At 42.9% G+C, this 25,210-nt stretch overlaps 1 protein-coding gene across 6 annotated transcripts in view; it reads left to right on the top strand.

The window, feature by feature from the left end:
- The window catches only part of lg11h8orf34 (linkage group 11 C8orf34 homolog), a 153,779-nt gene extending 128,872 nt beyond the window's left edge, over positions 1–24,907 (top strand). The window contains exons 11-16 of one of the 6 annotated variants that reach the window (XM_031836112.1): positions 5,764–5,914; positions 15,149–15,729; positions 18,446–18,542; positions 21,602–21,640; positions 22,460–22,543; positions 23,917–24,907. In XM_031836112.1, the coding sequence (XP_031691972.1) occupies positions 5,764–5,914; positions 15,149–15,729; positions 18,446–18,542; positions 21,602–21,640; positions 22,460–22,479 (888 nt within the window). In that variant the 3' untranslated portion in view covers positions 22,480–22,543; positions 23,917–24,907. Of the gene's footprint in view, positions 1–5,763; positions 5,915–15,148; positions 15,730–17,606; positions 18,543–19,753; positions 19,817–21,601; positions 21,641–22,459; positions 22,544–23,916 lie in introns of those variants that run through there. The other 5 variants (XM_031836114.1, XM_031836109.1, XM_031836111.1 and 2 more) reach the window with 5 other exon arrangements.
- The last annotated feature ends 303 nt before the right edge of the window (positions 24,908–25,210 follow it).

Here is a 25,210-nt window from a genome sequence, read left to right as displayed (position 1 = left end):
TGTCCAGAGTCCTACTCCCTCTATCGTGCACTACTTTGACCATTTTTGTTAAATGTCTGGAAGCGAAGAATATTCCAAAAGGCAGGTTTTTCTGATTTTCTGACACTAGGTCCAAGTGCAACCATCTGCAGTGGAAAGCTGTGATCTATTTCACCAAAAGCAGATGCTCTCTGCATTCCAAATGGCTTCCTATTCCCTATATAGTGCACTACTTTTGACGAGAATCCTGTAGGAAGTGCACTATATAGGGAATAGGTTACCATTTGGGACGCAGAGGCTGTGTCCACATCACGATAGGCAGACAAAGTTCACACAGTACAGCCAGATAGATAAAATAAGAAATTCCATCCAGGCGATATCAAAGCCAGTGTAACAGCTTTCCAATTTGATCAATGCACTGCAATATTTGCAAGACCATTTGGTTCTTTTGGACCAAAATAATATTCACTGGCCCATGTGGGAATCCAACCTGGCACACACATACACACGTACACACGTACACTTAGGAGTAGAGGTAATCATGACGATAATCACAACCGTATATCATGAAGTGACTAAAGACTACAGGGGCCCTTCCACATGGTACTGTAGAGTCCTAAAGACTACAGGGGCCCTTCCACATGGTGCTGTACAGTCCTAAAGACTACAGGGGCCCTTCCACATGGTACTGTAGAGTCCTAAAGACTACAGGGGCCCTTCCACATGGTACTGTAGAGTCCTAAGGTTACAGGGGCCCTTCCACATGGTGCTGTACAGTCCTAAAGGCTACAGGGGCCCTTCCACATGGTACTGTACAGTCCTAAAGGCTACAGGGGCCCTTCCACATGGTAGTGTACAGTTCTAAAGGCTACAGGGGCCCTTCCACATGGTACTGTAGAGTCCTAAAGACTACAGGGGCCCTTCCACATGGTACTGTAGAGTCCTAAAGGCCACAGGGGCCCTTCCACATGGTAGTGTACAGTCCTAAAGGCTACAGGGGCCCTTCCACATGGTAGTGTACAGTCCTAAAGGCTACAGGGGCCCTTCCACATGGTACTGTAGAATCCTAAAGACTACAGGGGCCCTTCCACATGGTACTGTACAGTCCTAAAGGCTACAGGGGCCCTTCCACATGGTACTGTACAGTCCTAAAGGCTACAGGGGCCCTTACACATGGTAGTGTACAGTCCTAAAGACTACAGTGGCCCTTCCACATGGTACTCTACAGTCCTAAAGGCTACAGGGGCCCTTCCACATGGTACTGTAGAGTCCTTAAGCCAAGCAAGACACACAGGATTCCAATATACACACAACCTTCTATTAATTCACCTCCCTAGATAACATCACAATGTAAACAGACAAAGTATGCCAAGAATCAAAGCATAACTTAGTGAATAAATGGATGTTGTTTTCATCAGGGGGACTAAACAGACACGACTCCCTATATATTATATATACTGACTGTACAAAACATTAAGAACGCCTGCTCCTTCCATGACAGACTGACCAGGTGAATGCTATGATCCCTAAGTTAAATCCACTTCATTTAGTGTAGATGAAGGGGAGTGTAATGGCTGTTGGTGGAAGAAGGTGAGGACCAAAGCGCAGCGAGGTACGTGTTCATGTTATTTTATTGACACTAAATACAAAAATAACAAAGGGAATAACCGAAACAGTTCTGTCTGGTGCAGACACAAAAACAGAAAACAACTACCCACAAAAACCAGGAGACAGGTTGTTTTGTACAGTTGAAGTCGGAAGTTTACATACACTTTGGTCGGAGTCATTAAAACTTGTTTTTCAATCACTCCACAAATTTCTTGTTAAAACAAACTATAGTTTCGGCAAGTCGGTTAGGACATCTACTTTGTGCATGACACAAGTAATTTTTCCAACAATTGTTTACAGACAGATTATTTCACTTATAATTCACCGTATCACAATTCCAGTTGGTCAGAAGTTTACATACACTAAATTGACTGTGCCTTTAAACAGCTTGTAAAATTCCAGAAAATGATGTCATGGCTTTAGAATCTTCTGATAGGCTAATTGAAAACATTTGAGTCAATTGGAGGTGTGCCTGTGGACGTATTTCAAGGCCTACCTTCAAACACAGTGCCTCTGCTTGACATCATGGGAAAATGAAAAGAAATCAGCCAAGACCTAAATTGTTGACCCCAATTTCCAAACGCCTGAAGGTTCCATGTTCATCTGTACAAACAATAGTACGCAAGTTTAAACACCATGGCACCACGCAGCCGTCATACCGCTCAGGAAGGAGACGCGTCTCCTAGAGATGAACGTACTGCGAAAAGTGCAAATCAATCCCAGAACAAGGACCTTGTGAAGAGGAAACAGGTACAAAAGTATCTATATCCACAGTAAAACGAGTCCTATATCGACATAACCTGCAACTGCACATGGGGACACTTTTTGGAGAAATGTCCTCTGATCTGATGAAACAAAAATAGAACTGTATGGCCATAATGACCATCGTTATGTTTGGAGGAGAAAGGGGGAGCCTTACAAGCCGAAGAACACCATCCCAACCGTGAAGCACGGGGGTGCTTTGCTGCTGCAGGGACTGGTGCACTTCACAAAATAGATGGCATCGTGAGGCAGGAAAATTATGTGGATATATTGAAGCAACATCTCAAGACAGCAGTCAGGAAGTTAAAGCGTGGTTGCAAATGGGTCTTCCAAATGGACAATGACCCCAAACATACTTCCAAAGTTGTGGCAAAATGGCTTAAGTACAACAAAGTCAAGGTATTGGAGTGGCCATCACAAAGCCCTGACCTCAATCCCATGAAACATTTGTGGGCAGAACTGAAAAGCATTTGGGAGCAAGGAGGCCTACAAACCTGACTCAGTTATACCAGCTCCAAGAGGAATGGGCCAAAATTCACCCAATTTATTGTGGGAAGCTTGTGGAAGGCTACCTGAAACGTTTGATCAAAGTTGAGCAATTTAAAGGAAATGCTACCAAATACTAACTGAGTGTATGTCAACTTCTGACCCACTGGGAATGTGATGAAAGAAATGAAAGCGGAAATAAATCATTCTCTCTACTATTATTTTGACATTTTGCATTCTTAAAATAAAGTGGTGATCCTAACTGACCTAAGACAGGGAATTTGTAATAGGATTAAATGTCAGGAATTGTGAAAAACTGAGTTTAAATATATTTGGCTAAGGTGTATGTAAACTTCCGACTTAAACTTTATTTGACCTTTGAGTATTATGTAGCTGGGGAATACGGTGTCTTTTAGGCTACATCTGTGAATGTCCAGTTTCAAGTGTTACAGTCAGGTCTAGAGGGTCTCAATAGGCAACATGCTGTATGGGAGATAAAGAACATGTTTAGGACAAGTCAGCCAGCCAACCAGCCAGCAAGTCAGTTAGCCAGCAAGTCAGCCAGCATGCCAGCCAGTGAGCCAGTCAGTCAGTAGTTAAAGCAGTCGGTCTGTGGACTACAACACTCTGCATTGTTTAGCTGGCTCATTATCTCCAGACATATAGCCACCTGGAATACTTGAGCCTACATACTGTAGGTTCATTTGGAGTCTCATAAGGGCCACAAACACTGAATATACTGTTCTGTATGTCTATGTGTGTGTATAACTGATCCTAGGTCTGGTGTCTATGAAGAACTTCAACCCAGAGCGAGAATTTAGATGTGACTGCGATACTAAAATGCTTTGTTCTATGGAATGGGCATCTCATCTGGGTAAAGTCATGTCGTCAAAAAATAAAAGATGATGGCAGGATCTCCCATAACAGACCACAACGAGTTCTGTTTAAATTGTGGTCTTTTATGGGAGATGCCTTCTACCCAGAGCCTATTTGTGTGTGGAGATGTCACGAAAGATGTCACAGAGAGAATACCCAGAAAACATGACTAGATTATGTCATGCTGAAGGGAGAGGGACGAGAGAGTGGGAGAGAGAGAGAGAGGAACATGTCATGTAATGTTTCACCCTGCTGGCTGGCTGGTTAGAGGGTTATAATTACTGATGGGTTGTGGTCTTACCGCCACAGAGCTCTTCATGTCGCTAATAGGCAGAAAGACCAAATTCAGGGCCTTTTCCCAAATAGCACCCTATTCCCTATAGAGTGGACTACGTATGACCAGGGCCCATAGGGCTCTGATCAAAAGAAGTGCACAAAGGGCTTTAGAGAATAGGGTACCATTCAGGGGAAAGCTCCAGACTCCCCCAAAATCACGTTTTGCCATTTATCCTTGGGCAGCGCCCGGCAACAGACCCTGTTGTTTTTCGTCATTCCTTTTCTATGCGGACATGTTTTAAGACCACTCACTCAATCCACATTCAGATCAGGGGGCCTACAATGAGTACCAGTGTTAGGCTAGGCATGTGTCCCAAATAGCACCCTATTCCCTATGTAGTGCACTACTCTTTACCGGAGCCCTATAGACCACTCGTCAAAAGGAGTGCACTATATAGGGAATAGGGTGCCATTTGGGACACAGCCCATGTGTAAGGTTAGCTATCCCTCTGGGTTGGTCTATAAACGTAGTGGAGAGAAGCTGTATGTCTCTCATCAGATCTGTGCCTTTAGACGTTGTGCGTCCCAAATGGCATCCTTTTCCCTATATAGTGGACTACTTTTGACCTGAGCCTTATGTGCCCTGGTTGAAAATAGTGCAGTTTTCGAAAATATGGTGCCATTTGGGACCCATTCATACACTAGCCTGCCTGGACAGTCCATCATGTGAAACCAGCCTGTCAGTGGACGCTAAGAGTGACCAGTGATGTCACAGTTGGCAGTGATGTCACTATAACTCATGTTAGGGTTCAGTACAACTACGTCCCAAATAGCACCATATTACCCATTTAATGCATCTACTTTTAACTAGAGCCCTATGGCCGTCTTATCATTGGACACACAAAGGTCCACTGGATTAACAGCTCATCAGACCTGTCTGTGATCACTGGGATAAAAGGGGGAGGGGGGGATTATGTGTACTCCAATTACAGAATCTGGCAACCCCGGTCTTACTAAATTATGTCTGATGCCAGGAATAGGTATGGCATGGCAGTAATACTTGGCAACCCAGCTACCCCAGCAGCCAGTTGCAACCGTAGTCTACTTTGCTTATTCATGATCCCTGAATGTCTGTTCATAAAGTTTTTAAACACTTTTCTAGTTTTGATATTGTAAAAAAATAAAATAAAATGGTATCCATAAGCTTATGAAACTATTTCCAAACAGTTTGGTTTGTTAGATGTATTGTTTGTTAACTGCCTATACTGTAGATGGATCAGCGCTCTCAGACAGCCTGGCTAGCAGGAGCCTTATTCTGCATCCCAAATGGCACTCTATTTCCTACATAGTGCACTGCTTTTGACCAAAGCCCTATGGGTAGTGCACTAAAAATGGAATAGGGTGCACTTGGGACACATCCTTGCACTCCATTTCAGAATTTATTGATTGTTATTTATAAAAATCCCCTCAAACGACCACTACTGACAGTCTAGTAGTCTACCAGTCGATGTTCTACCATCCGAGGCTAGCCTAAACCCCGCGCCGCCAACCCACCCACTTTCATCTACACTCTGTGGTTACCCAAAGTTTTTCTAATGCCCATAAAATATAATAATTGCCTCTTGTTACACCAGATATGGCTGGGGCCTGCCCCCATTTTGAGCTTTTGAGCAAAAGCTTGATTATTCAATGATGTTGTAATTGAGGGGGTCTTTCTTTCTTCTAATGTGACTTTCTCTATTTTTTCTCCCACTCTCTCTTTCTTCTCTGTGTCAGCGTCAGGCAGTCTGGGAGGCTGATGTGAAGGTGGTTAAAGGAGTAGGAGGAGGGAGCTCGTCCAGGGAGCTGCTGGGACAGACGGGGGGACTGCTGCTAAGTGACTCCCTCTTCTCTAAAGAACTAGAAAACATGGGCAAACACCTCGCTGGTAGGCATCTATCTGGGTGTGTGTGGAGGGGGGGGGGTTCTTTGTGTGACGGGAGTTTTTTTTTTTTTTACAGTGACAAACACTGTGGGTAACCCAGATCAATCAAACAATCACAGACAGACAGACAGACATCCATTAAACGTTGCATATATGACAGAAAGAGAACATGGGGAGAGAGAGACACAGAATTAACCTAGCTCCTGCCAAATAACATATTTGGGGCTTGTGCAGTTTGATTGGCTAATTAAAAACTGATCTGCCAATTAAAAAAAAGTTTTTACCCCTGGGCATCTTTTATTAATTTAATAAATACAGCTCTGGTAAGTCGTTAAAACCTTCTGTGAAATTGATAGCTTACACACACACACACACACACACACACTGCTATGAACTGACATATTTTAATTTATAAAACCACACACACACACTCATGCACACACTTCGCATGCTGTGACCTGACACATTTTAAGTTCTTAGAACCATGACCAAAATATGGGAGCAGTCACTGTGCCTTTGCATCAGGCTTGATCTCTCTCCTCTCTTTGAACGATGGTTGACGTGACGTCTGTCTGGGTGACTCTCTGAGACTCTCTGTCACGGGTGGCTGCGACGTAGAGTATTAATTTATTAACCAGATGAAAGTAGACCAAAGAGTGAAGTCGCCATCCACAGTCAACCTAAGACATGTGTCACCCAATTGTTTGTTCCTGCACATTCCCCCTTTAAGCTGTGGTTATCTCCTCTGTGTCCCAAACGGGTTTATAAGGGTCTATATTCCCTTATTACTGTAGTGCACTACAGGACCTGGTCAAAGTAGTGCACTATATAGGGAATAAAGAGCAGTTTGGGATGCAGCCTCTGCTGCATGTACACCACATACGTGTCTACATTCTAGGGTTATGTCAAGCATTTTGACCACACTTAGTGTAACTATTAATGTCACGCAGAGGCACTCACAGCTGGTAAATATCTTCTGCGTCTTCTCAGACCTCAGCTCATCTGCTCATTGGTTGCCTGTTGTATGTATGGGTCTGTCTCCCTCACACAGGGTTTTCACTAGCAAAACAGAACCCTGTCTGGCACTTTGGAGACACAGTGGGGAGGCCCTATGTTGGCAACATGCACACTTTGAGCTTTTGAAAATGCCACTGCTGTGTATCTCATAATGCAATAACGTATCGGCTCATTGTTAGCCTGTTGTATCTCTCTCCCTCACAGTCCCGTCAGGAGAATAATACACTGGCTGACTTTGGGACACAAGAGGAGGCCCTGTGTTGGCAACACATTTACTTTGAGCAGCTAATAAAGGCTCTTAAAAATATCACTGTTGAGTGTCTCAATAATTCATCTCAACAGCGATAGACTATTGTCTCCCACACCCTCCTACTGATTGCACTGAGGTAGAGGTTTCTCTTATCCACAGATCTAAGATCTGATTACTCAACTCCCAATACTCTCCTTAACCATTAAATGGATTTAAAAAAAGATCTGACCCTGTATAAGCAGTTATGGGCAACTTCTCTACTTACTCCACTGAACTAAATGCTGCATCTTAGCAATTTCCCTCAGGGGCTAATATTCCAAACTTCTGATGAAGTGAAAATGTAAGTGTAAGTTAGGATTTTCCCCTGAGTGTATAGAGATGTGTACACTGCCTGGCAGTATGGGGCACTAGAGAAGTCCTTAAAGTCGTTGTGTTGACAACATGGCACACTTTGCACTCGTTCTTTATGAAACACCCTCAAGCCATCAGGTGGCATTGATTTCTAGTTGTTTTACTTAAGTTAGGCTGTATTGAATCAGAGGGCTCCCCATTGAAGGGAGACGTTGAACAACTTAATTCCCCGTCTTTCATGCCTCTATTAGCTGCTAATCTGTTCCGTGTTTCAACCCACCGCCTCTCCTTTTATCTTCTCTCTCACCCCAAATTATGTGGTAATGGTGCATTCCCCTTCTACTAGTCCGTTTTTGAAATACAATTATGTTCATCTACTTTCTTTTGTAATCCCTGTGGATATAAGTAATAGGTTACTTTTTTTCCCCTCCAAAAGATCCCATTTGATTATTAGTCATGTCTCAAAGTAGAACTTCACTAGGGTTGCAAAATTCCGGTAACTTTTCCAAGATCCCCAGGTTTTTCATAAATACCGCTTGGAGAATTCCAGTTGGTGAATTACCTCATTGCTTAATTCTCCTGATTATGGGAATCTTCCAACGAGGAGTTCTGGAAAACTTTTTTCTGAACTTTGGGAAAGTCACCAGAATTTTGCAACCCTAATCTCTTTGATGATTGAAGTCTGTGCGTAAATACTAGCTTTAGTCCTATGATATGGAATGTGAATAGTCAGAGCAGATGGCTAATAAAACATGCTGTTTTACCGACCTGGAACCGGTCTAGGCTTAGTCTGACTGCCAGTCTGTAGGTCTTATCATGCCAACTCCTTGTCGCTCCTTGTTATGCCAAACAAAGGCAGCAATGGAGTAGTCTTGAGGACACACAGATCTGGGACCAGTTTTAGGGTAATGCAATTCAGTTCATGATAATTCTCCTATCCGTTCGACATCATTCATCTGTAATCATGTTGTTTAATGTTATTCAGGGAGTACATCTCATTCTGGCCGACAGCATGCAGATTTGATCCAAACGAAAAGAGATGACTGATTCGTTAACGTGGGTGTGTGTGCCCGCCAGTGTGCCTGTCTTTAAAGTTTCCATTTAGGAGAGGTTGGAAGCCAGAGTCAATAAAGCATTGCATGTGATCTAAGAGTTGTAAGGGTGTTGTAATGCTGTGGTCCTGTACTCTATCACTAAATGTCTTCTCTTTCTGATCAAAGAGTTTAGAATAGATTATATCGGCGGCCTCCTCCCTCCCACCCGCCTTGTGCTAAGTGCATTTGAGTCCTGATGCCTCCAACCTTGATTGTCTTTTAAACAATTGTCATCACTTATTTTAGTCTGGAGGCCAGGCATCAGGCCAGACTGTGAACACAGGACTTGAGCTACAGTGAGTTAATCAAGTTGGATACAGATAAATACATTCCTGTTTTTAGATTGTGTCCCAAATGGCACCCTTTTCCCTTTATAGTGCACTACTTTTGACAAGGACTCTGGTGAAAAGTAGTGCACGATACATGGAACAGTGTGCCATTTGGGACGCGGCCTTAGATGTTTAATAAACGGGATGTGAGAGCCATGTTTTAATTGGAGAGAACAGGAGGAGGAGTGGAAGGGGAACTATCTTCGTCACACTTACAGTAACAGCATGACTGCATCAACACCCAAATCACTTACGGTCAGGAAGAACGATTTTCCAAACCGACTGAAAGAATGCTTTTGTTTATCATAACATCAGTAAGAAGCTCTTGATGATCATATCGGCTTTATGGGAACCGATTATTTATCAGCATATCCTGTTTAGTTGAATCAAACACCAACGATCTCGGTCATGGTAGAATGGGTGCTGTGTGGGAGAGGTATGACATTTCACGCCCTCATACCTATGACACTGCTGCATTTTCTTCACTGCTTATAAACACTAACCGAAATATGGCATTAGAAAAGCAGCTTTATGTACAGTCTCTCAACATTAGTAGTAGTCGTGTATTCATTTATCACTTGTGTACAGTTGGATATTCAAGTCACTTCCTATAGGTCTACATTTGGTGTTTCAGTAGATGTATCCTGTTTTCTCAAGTGACTAACCCAGATCTGACACTGTGATGAAATAGTATGGCAACGCATGAAGAACCCATGTACATGAGCCTTCAGAAAGTTTTCCCACCCTTGATTTTTTCCATATTTTGTTGTGTTACAGCCTGAATTTAAAATTGATTAAATTTCGTTTTTTTTGTCACTGGCTTACACACTATAGAGTACCACAGTATGAGTCATACTACCCATAAAAACTAGCAGTCAGAGGGAAATGGTTCCAATTGTTTTTCCACAATTCATTTTTCCCATAGGGGATTTTAGAAACACTTAAAATAAGGGCTGTGTTTTGTGTAGGCTTACCCTGGTGTGACGTTTTGCTAACTCTGTAAATCTCTCGACACCAGGTTAAAAAATAAATCTACTTAAATTATTATACAAAATTCTTGCAACCAATAGAATTGTCACGTTCGTCATAATGAGGAGACCAAGGCGCAGCGTGATAAGAATACATTCTTCTTTATTTGCACGAAGAACACTTAACAAACGTGCCGTGAAAAGACACGCGTGCTGACAGGAAACAACACATAGACAATAACCCACCAAACCTAAATTGAAAATGGCAACCTAAATAGGATCCCCAATCAGAGACAACGATAAACAGCTGCCTCTGATTGGGAACCAATTCAGGCCACCATAGACCTACATTTACCTAGACATACCAAAATCCCGTAAATCCCTAGACAAGACAAAAACACACATACCACCCTCATCACACCCTGACCTAACCAAAATAATAAAGAAAACAAAGATAACTAAGGTCAGGGCGTGACAAGAATGCAGATTTTGATGCAAAGAAACAGAATCATTAGATCATTTGTTTTGATACTGTCCATATGTAGCTTGTTTTTAGTTGCATGTTCAGGTATGGCTGAAGAATTGCAGCATTTACTTGGAGCTGACTCTGCAAATAGCACTTCTTAGTCAATCGATCAATAATATAATACTTTTATCAAAATATTTATCTTTCATTTACAATCCGTAGAAACTATGGGAATAGAAAGGTTCAGAACATTTGTGAACACATCACAGCACAGTTGAAAAATATATAGCAAATAGAAATCAAAACCGAATGGTGTTCGTAGATAGATGGGAGGGGTTGAGTGGAGCTAAAGGGCGGGACTAAAAACAACACGATAACTCATGTAAAATATACAGTGTCTGTAAAATGTATATATGTTCAGAACTGGATGGTCTTTAGAGATACTGTAGGTAGGAGGGGTTGAGGGTAGCTCAAGGATGGGATTAAAAACAAACAAAAGATAACTATTGTAAAATACACTGTTTTCCTTAAAATGTACACGAACATTCAAAGGTTTGGGGTCACTTAGAAATGTCCTTGTTTTTGAAAGGAAAGCACATTGTTTTGTCCATTTAAAATACATAAAATAGATCAGAAATACAGTGTAGACATTGTTAATGTTGTAAATGACTATTGTAGCTAGACACGGTAGATTTTTTTATGGAATATCTACTGTACAGTCATGGCCAAATGTTTTGAGAATGACACAAATATACATTTTCACAGTCTGCTGCCTTAGTTTGTATGATGGCAATTTGCATATACTCCAGAATGAAGAGTGATCAAAGGAATTGTAATTAATTGCCAAGTCCCTCTTTGCCATGCAAATGAACTGAATCACAAAAAAAAAACATTTCCACTGCATTTCAGCCCTGCCACAAAAGGACCAGCTGCCATCATGTCAGTGATTCTCTCATTAACACAGGTGTGAGTGTTGACGAGGACAAGGCTGGAGATCACTGTGTCATGCTGATTGAGTTCGAATAACAGACTGGAAGCTTAAAATGGAGGGTGGTGCATGGAATCATTGTTCTTCCTCTGTCAATCATGGTTACCTGCAAGGAAACACGTGCCGTCATCATTGCTTTGCACAAAAAAGGGCTTCACAGGCAAGAATATTGCTGCCAGTAAGATTGCACCTAAATCAACCATTTATAGGATCATCAAGAACTTTAAGGAGAGCGGTTCAATTGTTGTGAAGAAGGCTTCGGGGAAAGTCCAGCAAGTGCCAGGACTTCTCCTAAAGTTGATTCAGCTGCGGGATCGGGGCACCACCAGTACAGAGCTTGTTCAGGAATGGCAGCAGGCAGGTGTGAGTGCATCTGCACGCACAGTGAGGCGAAGACTTTTGGAGGATGGCCTGGTGTCAAGAAGGGCAGCAAAGAAGCCACTTCTCTCCAGGAAAACATCAGGGACAGACTGATATTCTGCAAAAGGTACAGGGATTGGACTGCTGAGGACTGGGGTAAAGTCATTTTCTCTGATGAATCCCCTTTCCGATTGTTTGGGGCATCTGGAAAAAAGCTTGTCTGGAGAAGACAAGGTGAGCGCTACCATCAGTCCTGTGTCATGCCAACAGTAAAGCATCCTGAGGCCATTCATGTGTGGGGTTGCTTCTTAACCAAGGGAGTGGGCTCACTCACAATTTTGCCTAAGAACACAGCCATGAATAAAGAATGGTACCAACACATCCTCTGAGAGCAACTTCTCCCAACCATCCAGGAACAGTTTGGTGACGAACCATGCCTTTTCCAGCATGATGGAGCACCTTGCCATAAGGCAAAAAACTAAGTGGCTCGGGGAACAAAACATCTATATTTTGGGTCCATGGCCAGGAAACTACCCCGACCTTAATCCCATTGAGAACTTGTGGTCAATTCTCATGGCAGAGCCTTGTAAGGCTGACTGTTCAATGCCCCATCTATTAAGCATTGTCTTTGTATTTTATATAATATCTTAAATTAAAACGAACGGATTGACATGTCAGTTGATTTGTATAAACCAGTTCATAGACCAGATGCCAAGGTATTGGGACGTCGAAGAGCCTGATCCCAACTGACTTGAATTTTATGCGGCGTTGCTGTCAAACCATTTGAGTGAAATTGATACATTTTTCGATGTACACTAATCATTTTTTGCCATTTCAGGTTTTTAATGGGTGGCTAATAGACTAATTCTTTGCCCCTTCCAATTATGTCGCAGAGCCACAATGAATTGGCTTCATTTAAACAGGAGGATACTTTACAGGGATTGCCAATCCACCGAAAATGTGTGGTTTTAAGCCATAAAGCTTCCCATAATCTCAGTTGTTCATATATTCTCATTTCTACACACAGGTATACTATTCCCTATATGCCCTATGCGCCTTGGTCAAAAGTACAGGCTACATAGGGAATAGGGTGCCATTTGGGATACAACCATGTTCTCCTATATAAATAGCTCTATTGGATCAGAGGTCAGCAGGTCTACAAACAAAGTCTATAACAGCATATGGGCTAAAACAACACAGGACTCAATGTTAGTGTATGGCACACACACACACACACACACACACACACACACACACACACCCACACACACACACACACACACACACACACACACACACACACACACACACACACACACACACACACACACACACACACACACACACACACAACCACACACACACACCACACACACACACACCCACACACACACAACACACACACACACACACACACACACACACACACACACACACCACACACACACACACACACCACAACACACACACACACACACACACACACACACACACACACACACACACACAACACACAACACACACACACCACACACACACACACACACACACACAACACACACACACACACACACACACACACACACACACACACACACACACACACATCACACACACACACACACACACACACACACACACCCACACACCACACCTACACACACACACACACACACACACACACACACACCCACACACCACACACACACACACACACACACACACACACACACACAACACCACACACCACACACACACACACACACACACACACAATCTGAGTTTAATTTAAAAACAGCAAAGAACACATTGTCAGTATGATGTACACACACATTCAGTAAGTGAAACATACTGCCATGGTGTAGTATCTCTGTCTGGTTTCAAGAGACTGTTACAATTACAACTAATTAACTACAGATCCAGCTATATGGTTATCACGTCATGGAATGAAATACACAGGGTGCCGGATGGACTATACAATACAAACAATTTAGATGAGTTTTCAAACAAACTTACAGACACACACTTCTTAAACTTTCAAACCAGCTTAAATCATCTCTCCAACGCTGCTCAGTGCTCTTGTATAATATTAGTTGACCTACAGTATCATAGTAGTTGTGGAGTATTTTGCAATATGTGGATCGACTGTAGCTAGTCATTTGTGATGAGTGAACATGTGTTTCGCATTTTTGAAGCGTGGAAAAATGAAATGTTGTTTGTTTTGGAGAAGTCTCTATTTGCTCATAAATGGTTGAAGTCAAGGTTTATGAAGTACATGTAATGCTTCGACTACGTGTCATTTATTAAATGTCACAAATACACGCTTCTCTGAGAATGCTTAAGGAGTTAGGCTCCATCCCGAATGGCATAATATGTCCTACATAGTGCACTACTTTTGACCAGTGCCCATAGAGCTCTGGTAAAAGTAGTGCACTATAGGGAATGGGGTGCCGTTTGGTACGAACTCTTCGTGGTGAGTCATTCCTGAAAATATCCCCCTCGCATGATAAGTCCCAGCTTGGATCGCTGAAAACCCAACAGCGTCAGAGCCTTAAAAAGGACACAAACAGGGAGATGAGGAGCAGAGAGCAGGCTACCCCCAGATGTTCTCATTGGCAGTCCTATCCCATCCTCTGACAAACAAAACTGTTTTTGTAACTACCAATAAAGCAAACAAATATATTTTCAGAATTTTGGAATAACACTTCTGTGTGTCCCAAATTGCACCCTGCTTCCTATGTAGTGCATTGCTTTTGACCAGAGCCCTATGAGCCCTGGTCAACAGTAGCGCACTAGATAGGAAATAGGGTGCATTGCATAGGACATAGGAAATAGGGTACCCGTCCCAAATTGCACTCTGCTCCCTATGTAGTGCACTGCTTTTGACCAGAGCCCTATGGGTCCTGGTCAACAGTAGTGCACTACATAGGAAATATGGTGCCATTTGGGACACAATCTTCATGTTATGTGACATTCGTTTTTAATGTCAATCCGGAATTTTTACTGAAGCAGGATTCACCACAATTTACAGAGTCAGTAAATATTGTTTTCAATGACCAGTGAAAGGAGTTTTAAGACAAACATGAAAAGGAAAGGCAGCATTCCCACTCTCCTGTTATGAAGCCTGGGATATCTTCTGGGATGTTTTGGAATGTAAATGAGTCCATCCTGTGTCTTTAGTCCAGAAACACACATCAATGAAAATCAGAGCGTTGAGGTGCTTTTTTTGAAAGATTTGAAAGATAAGCGTGCATATCTGAACATGACCCACCTTTGCCCTTTCTCTGTTTTATATAATAAGGCCCAGATATTTTGTTGACTATGTCCCTTGGCCTTACTTTTATACAGTATGTTATTTGTCATGAATACATTTAATTATCAAACATGTCTGTCTTTGTCTCTGTGCCCCTCCAGAGGTGGAGAAGGACCTGGCCAAACTGGCGGAGCAGGGGAAACTAGCCCAGCGGAGCCCCAACAGCCCCCACAGTAGTCTGCTCCTCACCCCTCTGTTCCACACCTCCCTCCCAGGGGGAACCCTCCCCAACACTCTACCCTTACCAGGCCAGACCTCCAGACCCCCCTCAAGACCCCAGTCCCCCGTCCTCAGCGCCCGCTCAGCCAAGCCCAGCTCCATAGGCTACCCCCTGGTCAGCCCCAAACTTAGCCCTCTGCTCACCCGGAAACCAACCTCCCTCACCATGACGACTGGTCACAGAACTCATTCTCCCAGCAACCCCGGCAGCAGAACTACAACTCCTAGAACCCCCAGCAGCAGGCCCATGACCCCCAACAGCCTGCTGACCTCCAGGTCGGCCATGACCCCAGGGGTTGGAGGTCACGGGGGTCATAAGGAGGTGACGTTCAGGAGGTCGAGGAGCAGACCGGTGACCCCCACCAGTCAGCCGACCCGACCCAGGCCCCTGCTCACCCCTCCTGGGCTGAGTACGACAGATAGTCTGGGCAAGGCCTCCAGCCTCAGGGCCTATCTGTCAGAGGTACCCACTCACACCAGGGGGAAGTTTCCTTAAAGCACAGATCTAGGATCAGCCTTTCAAAATCATAACCTAAACTATAAGAGGGATAAGTCAAAACTGACCTTTGTTTGTCATGCTACAGTAGGTCATTATAGGATGAACCAGTGTATAAAATAACAGAACAACCCAGGTCTAATTACCATAAACCTTGGGTCATGGAAGTGAAATGTACCCTTAATTTATTGTAATTCCTTGGGTAATGTAATGGGTTGTAATAGGTTGGCATTAGAACATGAGAGCACGTGAGGGCACATAGAATGCACACACACACACAGAGACATCATGGGGGGTTTGGCATAGTGATGGGAGGTCCATACAGTAGGATGTCTACTCACTGTGGAAAAAAATGTGTCTGGCTTTAAAGGGGAATATTTCAATGGGATTTTTTTTGTCTCAAGTTCCTTTTCATGGTCTACTTCAGAGCCACATTGTTAAATATGAGACCCCCTTTCTGAGGACTTTATTAATCGCGGGCAGGAATTTTGTGATTCCTCTGTATTTTTTGGACAGTTGCTTGAGGTTGACGCCTACTGAGATTATCAAAAACACCAGCGAGCGGAGCGGAGTGACCTGATTCTGATTCACAAATGATTGGAGACACCTGGACTTGCGGGATGACTAGTGTCCACTGAAAGAGAGAGAGAGAGAGAGAGAGAGAGAAGAACAGAGAGAGCTATCAAATCAAATCAAAGTTTATTGCAGTAAAATGTCAAAGTACACAAATAATTAAAATGTAGAAAGAGTACAAAAGAAACAAGAAATCAAAAACGAGGAATCCAATTAACAGCCCAAATAGTAATCAAAATACAATCTATACGTATGTGCAGTATAGCTGGAGAATTTACACCAGATATACTAAGAATTATATGTAAAACAGTAGATATATTGGAATGAGCTATGTCAAGAATCCAGTATGTAAATAAATATGTGGTGTGTATAAACAGTGTAAGAATTCACCGTGCAGTAGTAGAAATATTAGAATAAGCTATGTCTGGGATACAGTATTTAAATACACAGAGTGAAATGGGAAGTGTCCAGTGGTTCAATGTCTCTATAACATGTGACAGCAGTGTTGGCTGTGAGTGTGTGTGTTTCTGTGAGTATGAGGTGTGTGTGTATTTTGTGTGAGTGAGTGTGCATCGCCTGGTAGACAGCTAGTGATGGAGAGATAGAAGTGGAGAGGGTCGAGAGAGAGAGAGAGAGAGAGAGAGAGAGAGAGAGAGAGACAAACAAACAAACAGAGGCAGAAAGAGAGCAAGAATCCTGGGCCTGTTTATAAACCTGATGTACAGAAAGCAAGGGAGAGCAAGAGAGAGGACAGGAAAGAATGGATGTACAAACCTGATTATTCCTCTTCCTGTTGTAACTCTTCTTGAAACACTGCCTTTACGTCCCAAATGGCAACCTACTCCCTTTAATAGTGCACTACTTTTGACCAGGACTCTACGAGAGACGCTTGGAGGTGTCCTCTCTTTCTCCACCATCGAGACTAACTGACAAGCTGGCTTACTGACTGGCTAAATGACTGACTGACTCACTGACTGGCTGGCTGGCTGACCAGCTTACTGACTGGCTGGCTGGCTGACCAGCTTACTGACTGGCTGGGAAACATCCATCACCTTTTAACACTGAAAAACTAGAACACATAAAACCCTTTAGACGGGAACAAAACTAGAACACATAAAAGCCATTAGAAGGGAACACGGGCAATTTATTTATTAAAGTTTGGCCCCAAGGACTATACTCCAAGGTGTACTTGGTTTTAAAAGCTGTAGAACTAAATGGGGAACTCTTTGGTTTCTAGTTCACTAACAATTTCTCTGTAATTTTCCTTTTAGAGAGAGCGAGAGAGAGAAAGGAGATGGAATGAGGGAGGAGATGGAACGAGAGAGCAAGAGCGACAGATGGAGATGGAACAAGAGAGAAAGAGAGCGAGGAGATGGAACGAGAGAGCGATAGATAGACTTTCTCTGTTTTCAACCGTCAAGACGTTTAGAAATACAAAAAACAAAATAAAATAAATGAGTGGTTTAAAAATGACAGAATCTAAAGGCTCAGACACACCAATAGTTTGCCAGCCGAGAGTACTTAGGCACCTCTGAACAGAGTGCCGGCAGTAATTTGCAAACCGAGTGCGCACCGGTTCTCCATGTAGAATCGACTTAAATGTCGTCAGTCAGACCTCTACAATGGGTGGTCCATAAAACACAGCGTGCTGAACGATCGGCAGACGAACTCTAGAGCCACATTCTGTGCGATGTGTGCAAGCCTTAAAGTTGCTTACAGACTTCTAACAGCTGTATCAGATATATATTTTCCAGAAGAACATGTTTTTTTTTATGGTTCACTCTAAACCTTGGCCCAGTTCATGTTGTTTGCCTACGTTTGTAAATGTATAGCTATGTATGCAGCTTTTCATCTTGACGATTCAATTATTTATCTCTCTAATTCCAAACAAGTTGTATGTATAGTATACATTGTTGTTAGGCTATTACGGCCAGAGCTCATCACTATATGGATCTCATCACACTTTCTTAAACTTAAAAACAACCTCTCAAAATGATTTGTAGGTTTTGTTAATACTCAAATAGACACCTGTTGTTTACCTACAACATGAGTCAACCCTGTAATGTCTCCTCCCATCTCCTCTCCTCCCATCCCATCTCCTCTCCTATAGGATGAGTTCTACCAGCAGCTGCAGGCCATCAGACAGCCATGGCACATTCCCAGTGACACAGAGAGTGACCTTCTGGAACCACCTGAGCAGGACAAGTGTGAGTAAGCGTGCCTTACCTTACACTTTTCATCCCTTCTCTCTATTTCTCTGCTCTTTATCTCTTTCTGGCCCTGTCTTAATCTTTAATCTCATTGCTGTTTATTTCTCTCCCCACCTTTCTTATTGTCTTTTCTCTCCCATACTGACCCACAAGGGAAGTCATTTTTCCTCAGTGTTTCACAGTGTCAAACTTTTTCATGAAGTCAGTGGTATTCTACTGCCCCACAAGAGGACTGATCGCTCTCTTAATGCCATCAGCCGCACACTGTAATTTCCTTAGTTCAATTTATTTATGTCATTACTTCAATTTTCTGTGATTAATGTACAAAGTATGGCTTTCCGCCGGCCTAATAAAGGGGATTTATACCTTAATGTACGCTGTCAAATTCAGTACAAGAAAATGAGAGTTTAGTCATGAAATGCCCCTTGCTACACAGGAGGCAGACATCTTGTGAAGTTTTAAACGCTGAATATGTGATTTCTGGGTGGATTGTTAATATCGTCTAAGATTACATCTCCAGCTGTCACTTAAGAGATTTATTCACGTTAAGAGCTAGCCGATGGACATGAAGGAGCACACAGTTGCATCTCATGAATCCATAAATCGTTATATAAGTCTGGCTTGGGTACGACGTAGCTCTCTCTCTCTCTCTCTGTCCTTTGAACATGACATCACTAGGCTGTGCGTTCCAAATGGCACCCTATTCCCTACAGGGCCCATAGGGCTCTGGGCAAAGTTGTGCACTATATAGGGAATAGGGTGCCATTTGGGACACAGACTCCATCTTTGAACATGACTTAGTTAGATCAGAAGTCCCCTCTTGATGTTCAGATAAATAAATCTGTTGAATGTAGTAATATGTCATAATTATTCATATGTAATAAATAATAATATAATATGGTCTCAATAGTCCTATCAAACCATCAAATGTGTGTGCTCTTAACTTTTATGGTGAGAGTTCCGTATCGCCACATCCTCAGAGATGGCTTCAGATCCTGTTATTGTAGAAATGCGCCAATGAACGCACACACACACAGTACACGTGCCTGACATTGGCCTTGTAGTTAAGACCACCGCCCTCAGCACATATACGATTCCCCTGACTGTGTGGGCACGAATCCCAGCACCTACCGGCCCAACTCAGCATCTCCCTTCTCTCTGTCTCCCCTTCATTGCATACCGGTCTCTGTCATTGAAAAAACATACAGAAGGAGAGTGCATATCCACACATAGCCAACTTCTTCAGTGTGGCTGGATTATACAACTACAGTGTAAGTACAGTTCATCGTACATAATTCTGTTCATGTTGAAGTCAATTCATTGAATTTATCTATCAAGCCAGATGGAACTAAATCTGTCATTTGGCCCTAATTCCTCTCTTTCCCAGAACAGTGACAGAAATGTTCTGCAAATAATGTATCACATAACGTGTCCCAAATGCCACCTTTTTCTCCATGAGGTGCTCTACTTTTGACCAGGATCCATAGGGCTCTGGTCACAAGTAGTGCACTATATCGGGAATAGGGTGCGATTTGGTATCCACACACAGTTTTCTCAGTAAACAACAGGGCCTGGAATCATCTGCTTGTACTGAGACTGAAATGCAAGTGGGAATTGGAGTCAGAGGGCCAAAGATTTTTATGGAACTCATGAAACAGGGACTGCATCCCAAATGGCACCCTATTCCCCATGTGGTGCACCACTTTTGACCAGGGCCCTTAGAGCTCTGGTCAAATGTAACGCACTATATAGGAATAGGGTGCCATTTGGGATGCATCCAGGAATTCCAAGTCAAACCAAACATTGCGTTACACAAAATGGCGGCAATCAAATGGAGCTGTAAGACTACATGACAGGTCTCTCTTGGGTATGGAGGGTTGTTGTGCCAAAAGGAACATAGCTGGTGAAGTGGCCAAACGTATTCAGCTACTATACTCGGGCTATGGCAATGATGTGTTTATAAAAGGATACGAGCCACACACTACTGGAGAGAGAGGGAGGGAGAGAGGTGGAGGAGGAGGAGAGGGGAGAGAGATGGAAGAGAGAGAGAGGTGGAGGAGGAGGAGAGGGGAGAGAGATGGAAGAGAGAGAGAGGTGGAGGAGGAGAGGGGAGAGAGATGGAGAAGAGCGGGAGCAAGAGAAAGAAACAGAGAGATGCCCAGCTGCGAGACATGAGAGAGGGCTCATGGGGTGAGATGGCTGCTGACTGACTCAGTAAGTGTGTGTGCGTGCGTCTGTGTTTACATTTGTGTGTACGTATGCCTGTGTGCGTTCGTGTGTGTGTGTGTGTGTCATTAGATGTATGCTTCTTAGCTCATTGGCACAGTGACACCCCTTCCCAGCCCCCCTCCCCTCATCTCTGCTGCCATGCCAGTGCCTTGGTTCTTGTGTCTGAGCTGGCGCCAAGTCTATGGCACAGAGCTACATAATAAAGAAAAAAAAAGCCATCCATAGCTATTTCCTGTTATTCTAGAGACTTCCACAATGGGGTAACCGCAGCGACCTCAATGAGATGAAAGTAGTGTGAAGTCAATGGAGTAGTCAGTCCCCCTCCTGTCCCCTTCTCTTCCCAACCACCCTGTGGCTCATGTCTCAGACTAACTACCCAATTTATTAAACATAGAGAAAAACTCCGCTCCAAAACTTTCTTTTGGTATTTTTTTCATTAGTCCACTGCTGACATGCAACACATTCTGGGACTACATCAACAGTGGCCTGATGAAAAAAATACAAACATATTTTCTGCTTTAACTTGATGAATTAACATGGTAATGTGTGTATACAACTGCCAATGTCTCTGTAATGATGGTTTGTATGTACTGTAGGTAGTTTGATGGGTGCTGATAGTGTTGTTTTCATATGATATTGGCAGCAACCCTTGATGAGGGTGTCACAAACTCCTCCAAAGGAGTTATCTGCTTTGGGGTTGTGGTTCGAGTCCCAGCTGGAATACCCCTGAAAACGCTATAATATGTTGCCATGTTGGATGGGATGTCAGTCAGAGTCCCAGTTATGTGGATTAATTAGTGTTATTGTCTGTTCTGATGTATTCACAGGTGGGGTACGAGATGCCAATAAGAGATCCGTGTTCTCAGGTGAGCATCTAAACCCAAAGGTACTAGTCTGTCACAATCAATCATAATCACACCAATAAGATAACCCAATCAACTGTAGTCATAATCAACAATCATCTCGCTGTCATATTCCTATTTTTAAGAGCATGTTATTCACGCTTTACTCTTAAAACGGTTTCATATTTATGCAAAATACGGTAAAATATGCGTTTCACAATAACGTCATAAAAACGTGGTCTACCAGCCCACTGGGCACAGATGTCAATTCAACATCTATTCCACATTGGTTCAACATCATTTCATTGAAATGACGTGAAAACAACGTTGATTCAACCAGTGTGTGCCCAGCGGGAGACAACCGAAAGGCATTATACAGTACCAGGTAGCATGGACATGATTACAGTATATGGATTTTATTATGATTATATGATTATATTGATGGAAAAGCCATCCAATAAGACCGGAAATCAAACAGTCTGTCATATCCAGTACACATTTTGAAAACTGTAACATATTTCAACATTACTCATAAAAGTGTAAAATAATTGACACTCAAAAGCATAACAACCTAGTCTGCTACCAGGTACCCATTATAGAAATCTGGATTCTATTATGATATATTATTACATGGATCACACGTAATATCAGCCGGTCTGATTCTTATTAATAGTGTCTTGAGACAACTCCTTTATCCCATTAGAGACAAGAGGTGACTTCATTTGATGGAGCCTCCATGTCTGTCTGTCCATGACCTCACTCAGAGTCCCCGGCACCACTGCAGTGTATGTTGCCCCGGCAACTACCAATAGGTGACTCAGAAGCCTCCATTTTCCTTTATAGACCCTCCAATTAGTCCTTAGATTGGAAGACGTACCGGCTCTGCAACGCGATTGGTGGACATCGGCCATTTTGGAGAGCGAGAGGGTGAGAGTGAGAGAGTGCGAGAGAGAGAGAGACAGAGAAGGAGAAAGGCACCTCTTATACCCATTTCCAATAAGTCAGTACTGGGTGCATAGGGAACAGTGTTTACAGGGTTTAAAATCACTGCAGACAGACAGCGTCAAGTCTTTAGAGAGGATTTGGGCAGAGGCAAAGACGGTGTCCCAAATGGCACCCTATTCCCTATATAGTTCACTACCTTTGACCAGCGCCTGGGTGGCATTTGGGACGCAGACAGAGAGTGTCTGGTTGGTTTAGACGAGGTTCTCTGCGGTTCTGCCTTCTTGTGGCGCTAGCTCGTCGACAAGTTCTGCCCACAGTTCCCAGAGTCAAAGAGAGAGAGGGAGGGAGGAAGGGAGAGAGAGAAGGGAGGAAGGGAGAAAGAGAGAAGGGAGGAAGGGAGAGTGAGAGAGAGATGGAGAAAGAGAGCGCCAGGTTGGACAGAGAGAGATACATAGAGAGGGAGGGGAAGAAAAAATATATATATATATATATATATATATATAGAGAGAGAGAGAGAGAGAGAGAGAGAGAGAGAGAGAGAGAGAGAGAGAGAGAGAGAGAGAGAGAGAGAGAGAGAGAGAGAGAGAGAGAGAGAGAGAGAGAGAGAGAGAGAGAGAGAGAGAGAGAGAGAGAGAGAGAGAGAGAGAGAGAGAGAGAGAGAGAGAGAGAGAGAGAGAGAGAGAGAGAGAGAGAGAGAGAGAGAGAGAGAGAGAGAGAGAGAGAGAGAGAGAGAGAGAGAGAGAGAGAGAGAGAGAGAGAGAGAGAGAGAGCCTGCAGAGAGGTGTTAGAGAGGCTGTGGTCAGGCCGACGCTTTGGCTATCTGACATGCCACGAGCTAACAATGCTGCCACAGTAACTATAGTAACAACCAACCCAAACCCCAACTCTGGGTGCTGAAGTCACCATGCACTATCACTCATCTCTCATATGCTGTGACCCAGATGGCACCCCGTTCCCTATATAGTGCACTTCTTTTGACCAGGGCCTATAGGGCTCTGGTAAAAAATAGTTCACTATATAGGGAATAGGGTGCCATTTGGGACGCAGGCCCAGAACTCAGAGCCCTCTGGAACCATCTCTCTCGGTCCCCAACCAACCAACCAGGCTTCATTCTCATTTTCCAACTCATGTTTATCTTTGACATGTTCAAATATTAAAGTCTGTTTTATTGTAATTGCTCAGGCTATTATTTCTTATTAGCGGTTGGTTGTTGAAATGTGTCTGAATCTTGGTTTCTAAGGAGACTGATGTTTTCGTCTTTGTGTGTGTGTGTGTGTGTGTGTGTGTGTGTGTGTGTGTGTGTGTGTGTGTGTGTGTGTGTGTGTGTGTGTGTGTGTGTGTGTGTGTTTTCACAGGCCTATAGTGATGAAGACCAGAGAGAGAGACATTGATCCAATCAAATAATTATGCAAACCACTGGGTATTTTCAATATTGTGTACAGAGACCATTATTTTTTATAATTCACTCAGTGAGGAATATAAAAAAAGATTGTATACTTTTTCCACAGAGGTTGATATTTCTGAGACCATGTAGCACCAAGATGTGTGAACTATTGTCAAAAATAGGACAACTTTAGAGTATGAAGTATGAAATATAACTGAATATTTCTTTGTGCTTGCTATTTTAGCATGCTTACGTCTTTAAAGGAGTTGAAAGAAAAAAATGCATTTTGTTGTTAAAACATTTTTTTCTTGAAGCTAGAAGCATACTTTGAAACAGTAGCACATGTACTGTACTGTATAGAGCCAATCTCTGGATAGGTACTTAAGGGCTGGTTTTTAAAGTGGAATGGCTTTCAAGGGAATAAAATAATGGAGCAGATATTCACCTTGAATTGAATATTATTTTCCTCCACACTATATTATGTAGCCTGATCCCAGATCTGTTTTTATTTTAAACCTAAAGCTCCATTGTTTTAAAAAACAGTAGCTGGTATGCAGGCTTTCGTACAGATACTCACCTTAATTTGAAAAGGATATCCTTCCTTCTTTTGCACCAAATTTAGTTCATTCTAAATTCTGTTCATTCTAAATTCTGTTAATAACTTGAAGAGTGTTTCTTCATCACACCATGGGGTCTGTTCAGGAGACTGCGACATAAGAACTTGCCCCTGGTAAGGGAAGTCTGGAATCCCGATTCCTCCTTCCAGGATTTCTTGGGAAAACCTATACATTTTGGGAAAGGTAACAATCCTGGTCTACACTGTTATGTTGATCTACGACTGTTCCTTTTGTAGCTATGAGTTTTGTTATACTTCTGTTGACATGCAAATACTTACAAAATGGATAAAAGATTGTTTCTTTTTTATGTACTGACTGAACCATTGAATAAAAACCTGGAAGTGATTGATGCCATGTTTTTACATAATTAAACCTATCATAACACATTGTGTGCGTCCCAAATGGCGCTCTGTTCCCTATATAGTGTGCACTATGGGTGCTGGTCAAAAGTACAGTAGTGCACTATAAAGGAAATGGGGTGAAATTTGGGATGCACATATCATCAATTATTGCTCTACCATTTTCCCATCCAAACCAGACAGACCTGGGTTTAAATACTATTTGAAATAATTTGCTTTATCTGTGCTTGATTGAACTTCCCTGTTGCAATGGAACCAATAGAAACGTCCTGGCACTCCAGGCAGGCTA

The sequence above is a fragment of the Oncorhynchus kisutch genome, linkage group LG11, assembly GCF_002021735.2.
Source record: "Oncorhynchus kisutch isolate 150728-3 linkage group LG11, Okis_V2, whole genome shotgun sequence".
NCBI lineage: Eukaryota > Metazoa > Chordata > Actinopteri > Salmoniformes > Salmonidae > Oncorhynchus > Oncorhynchus kisutch.
This window is presented reverse-complemented; position numbering and strand designations above follow the sequence as displayed.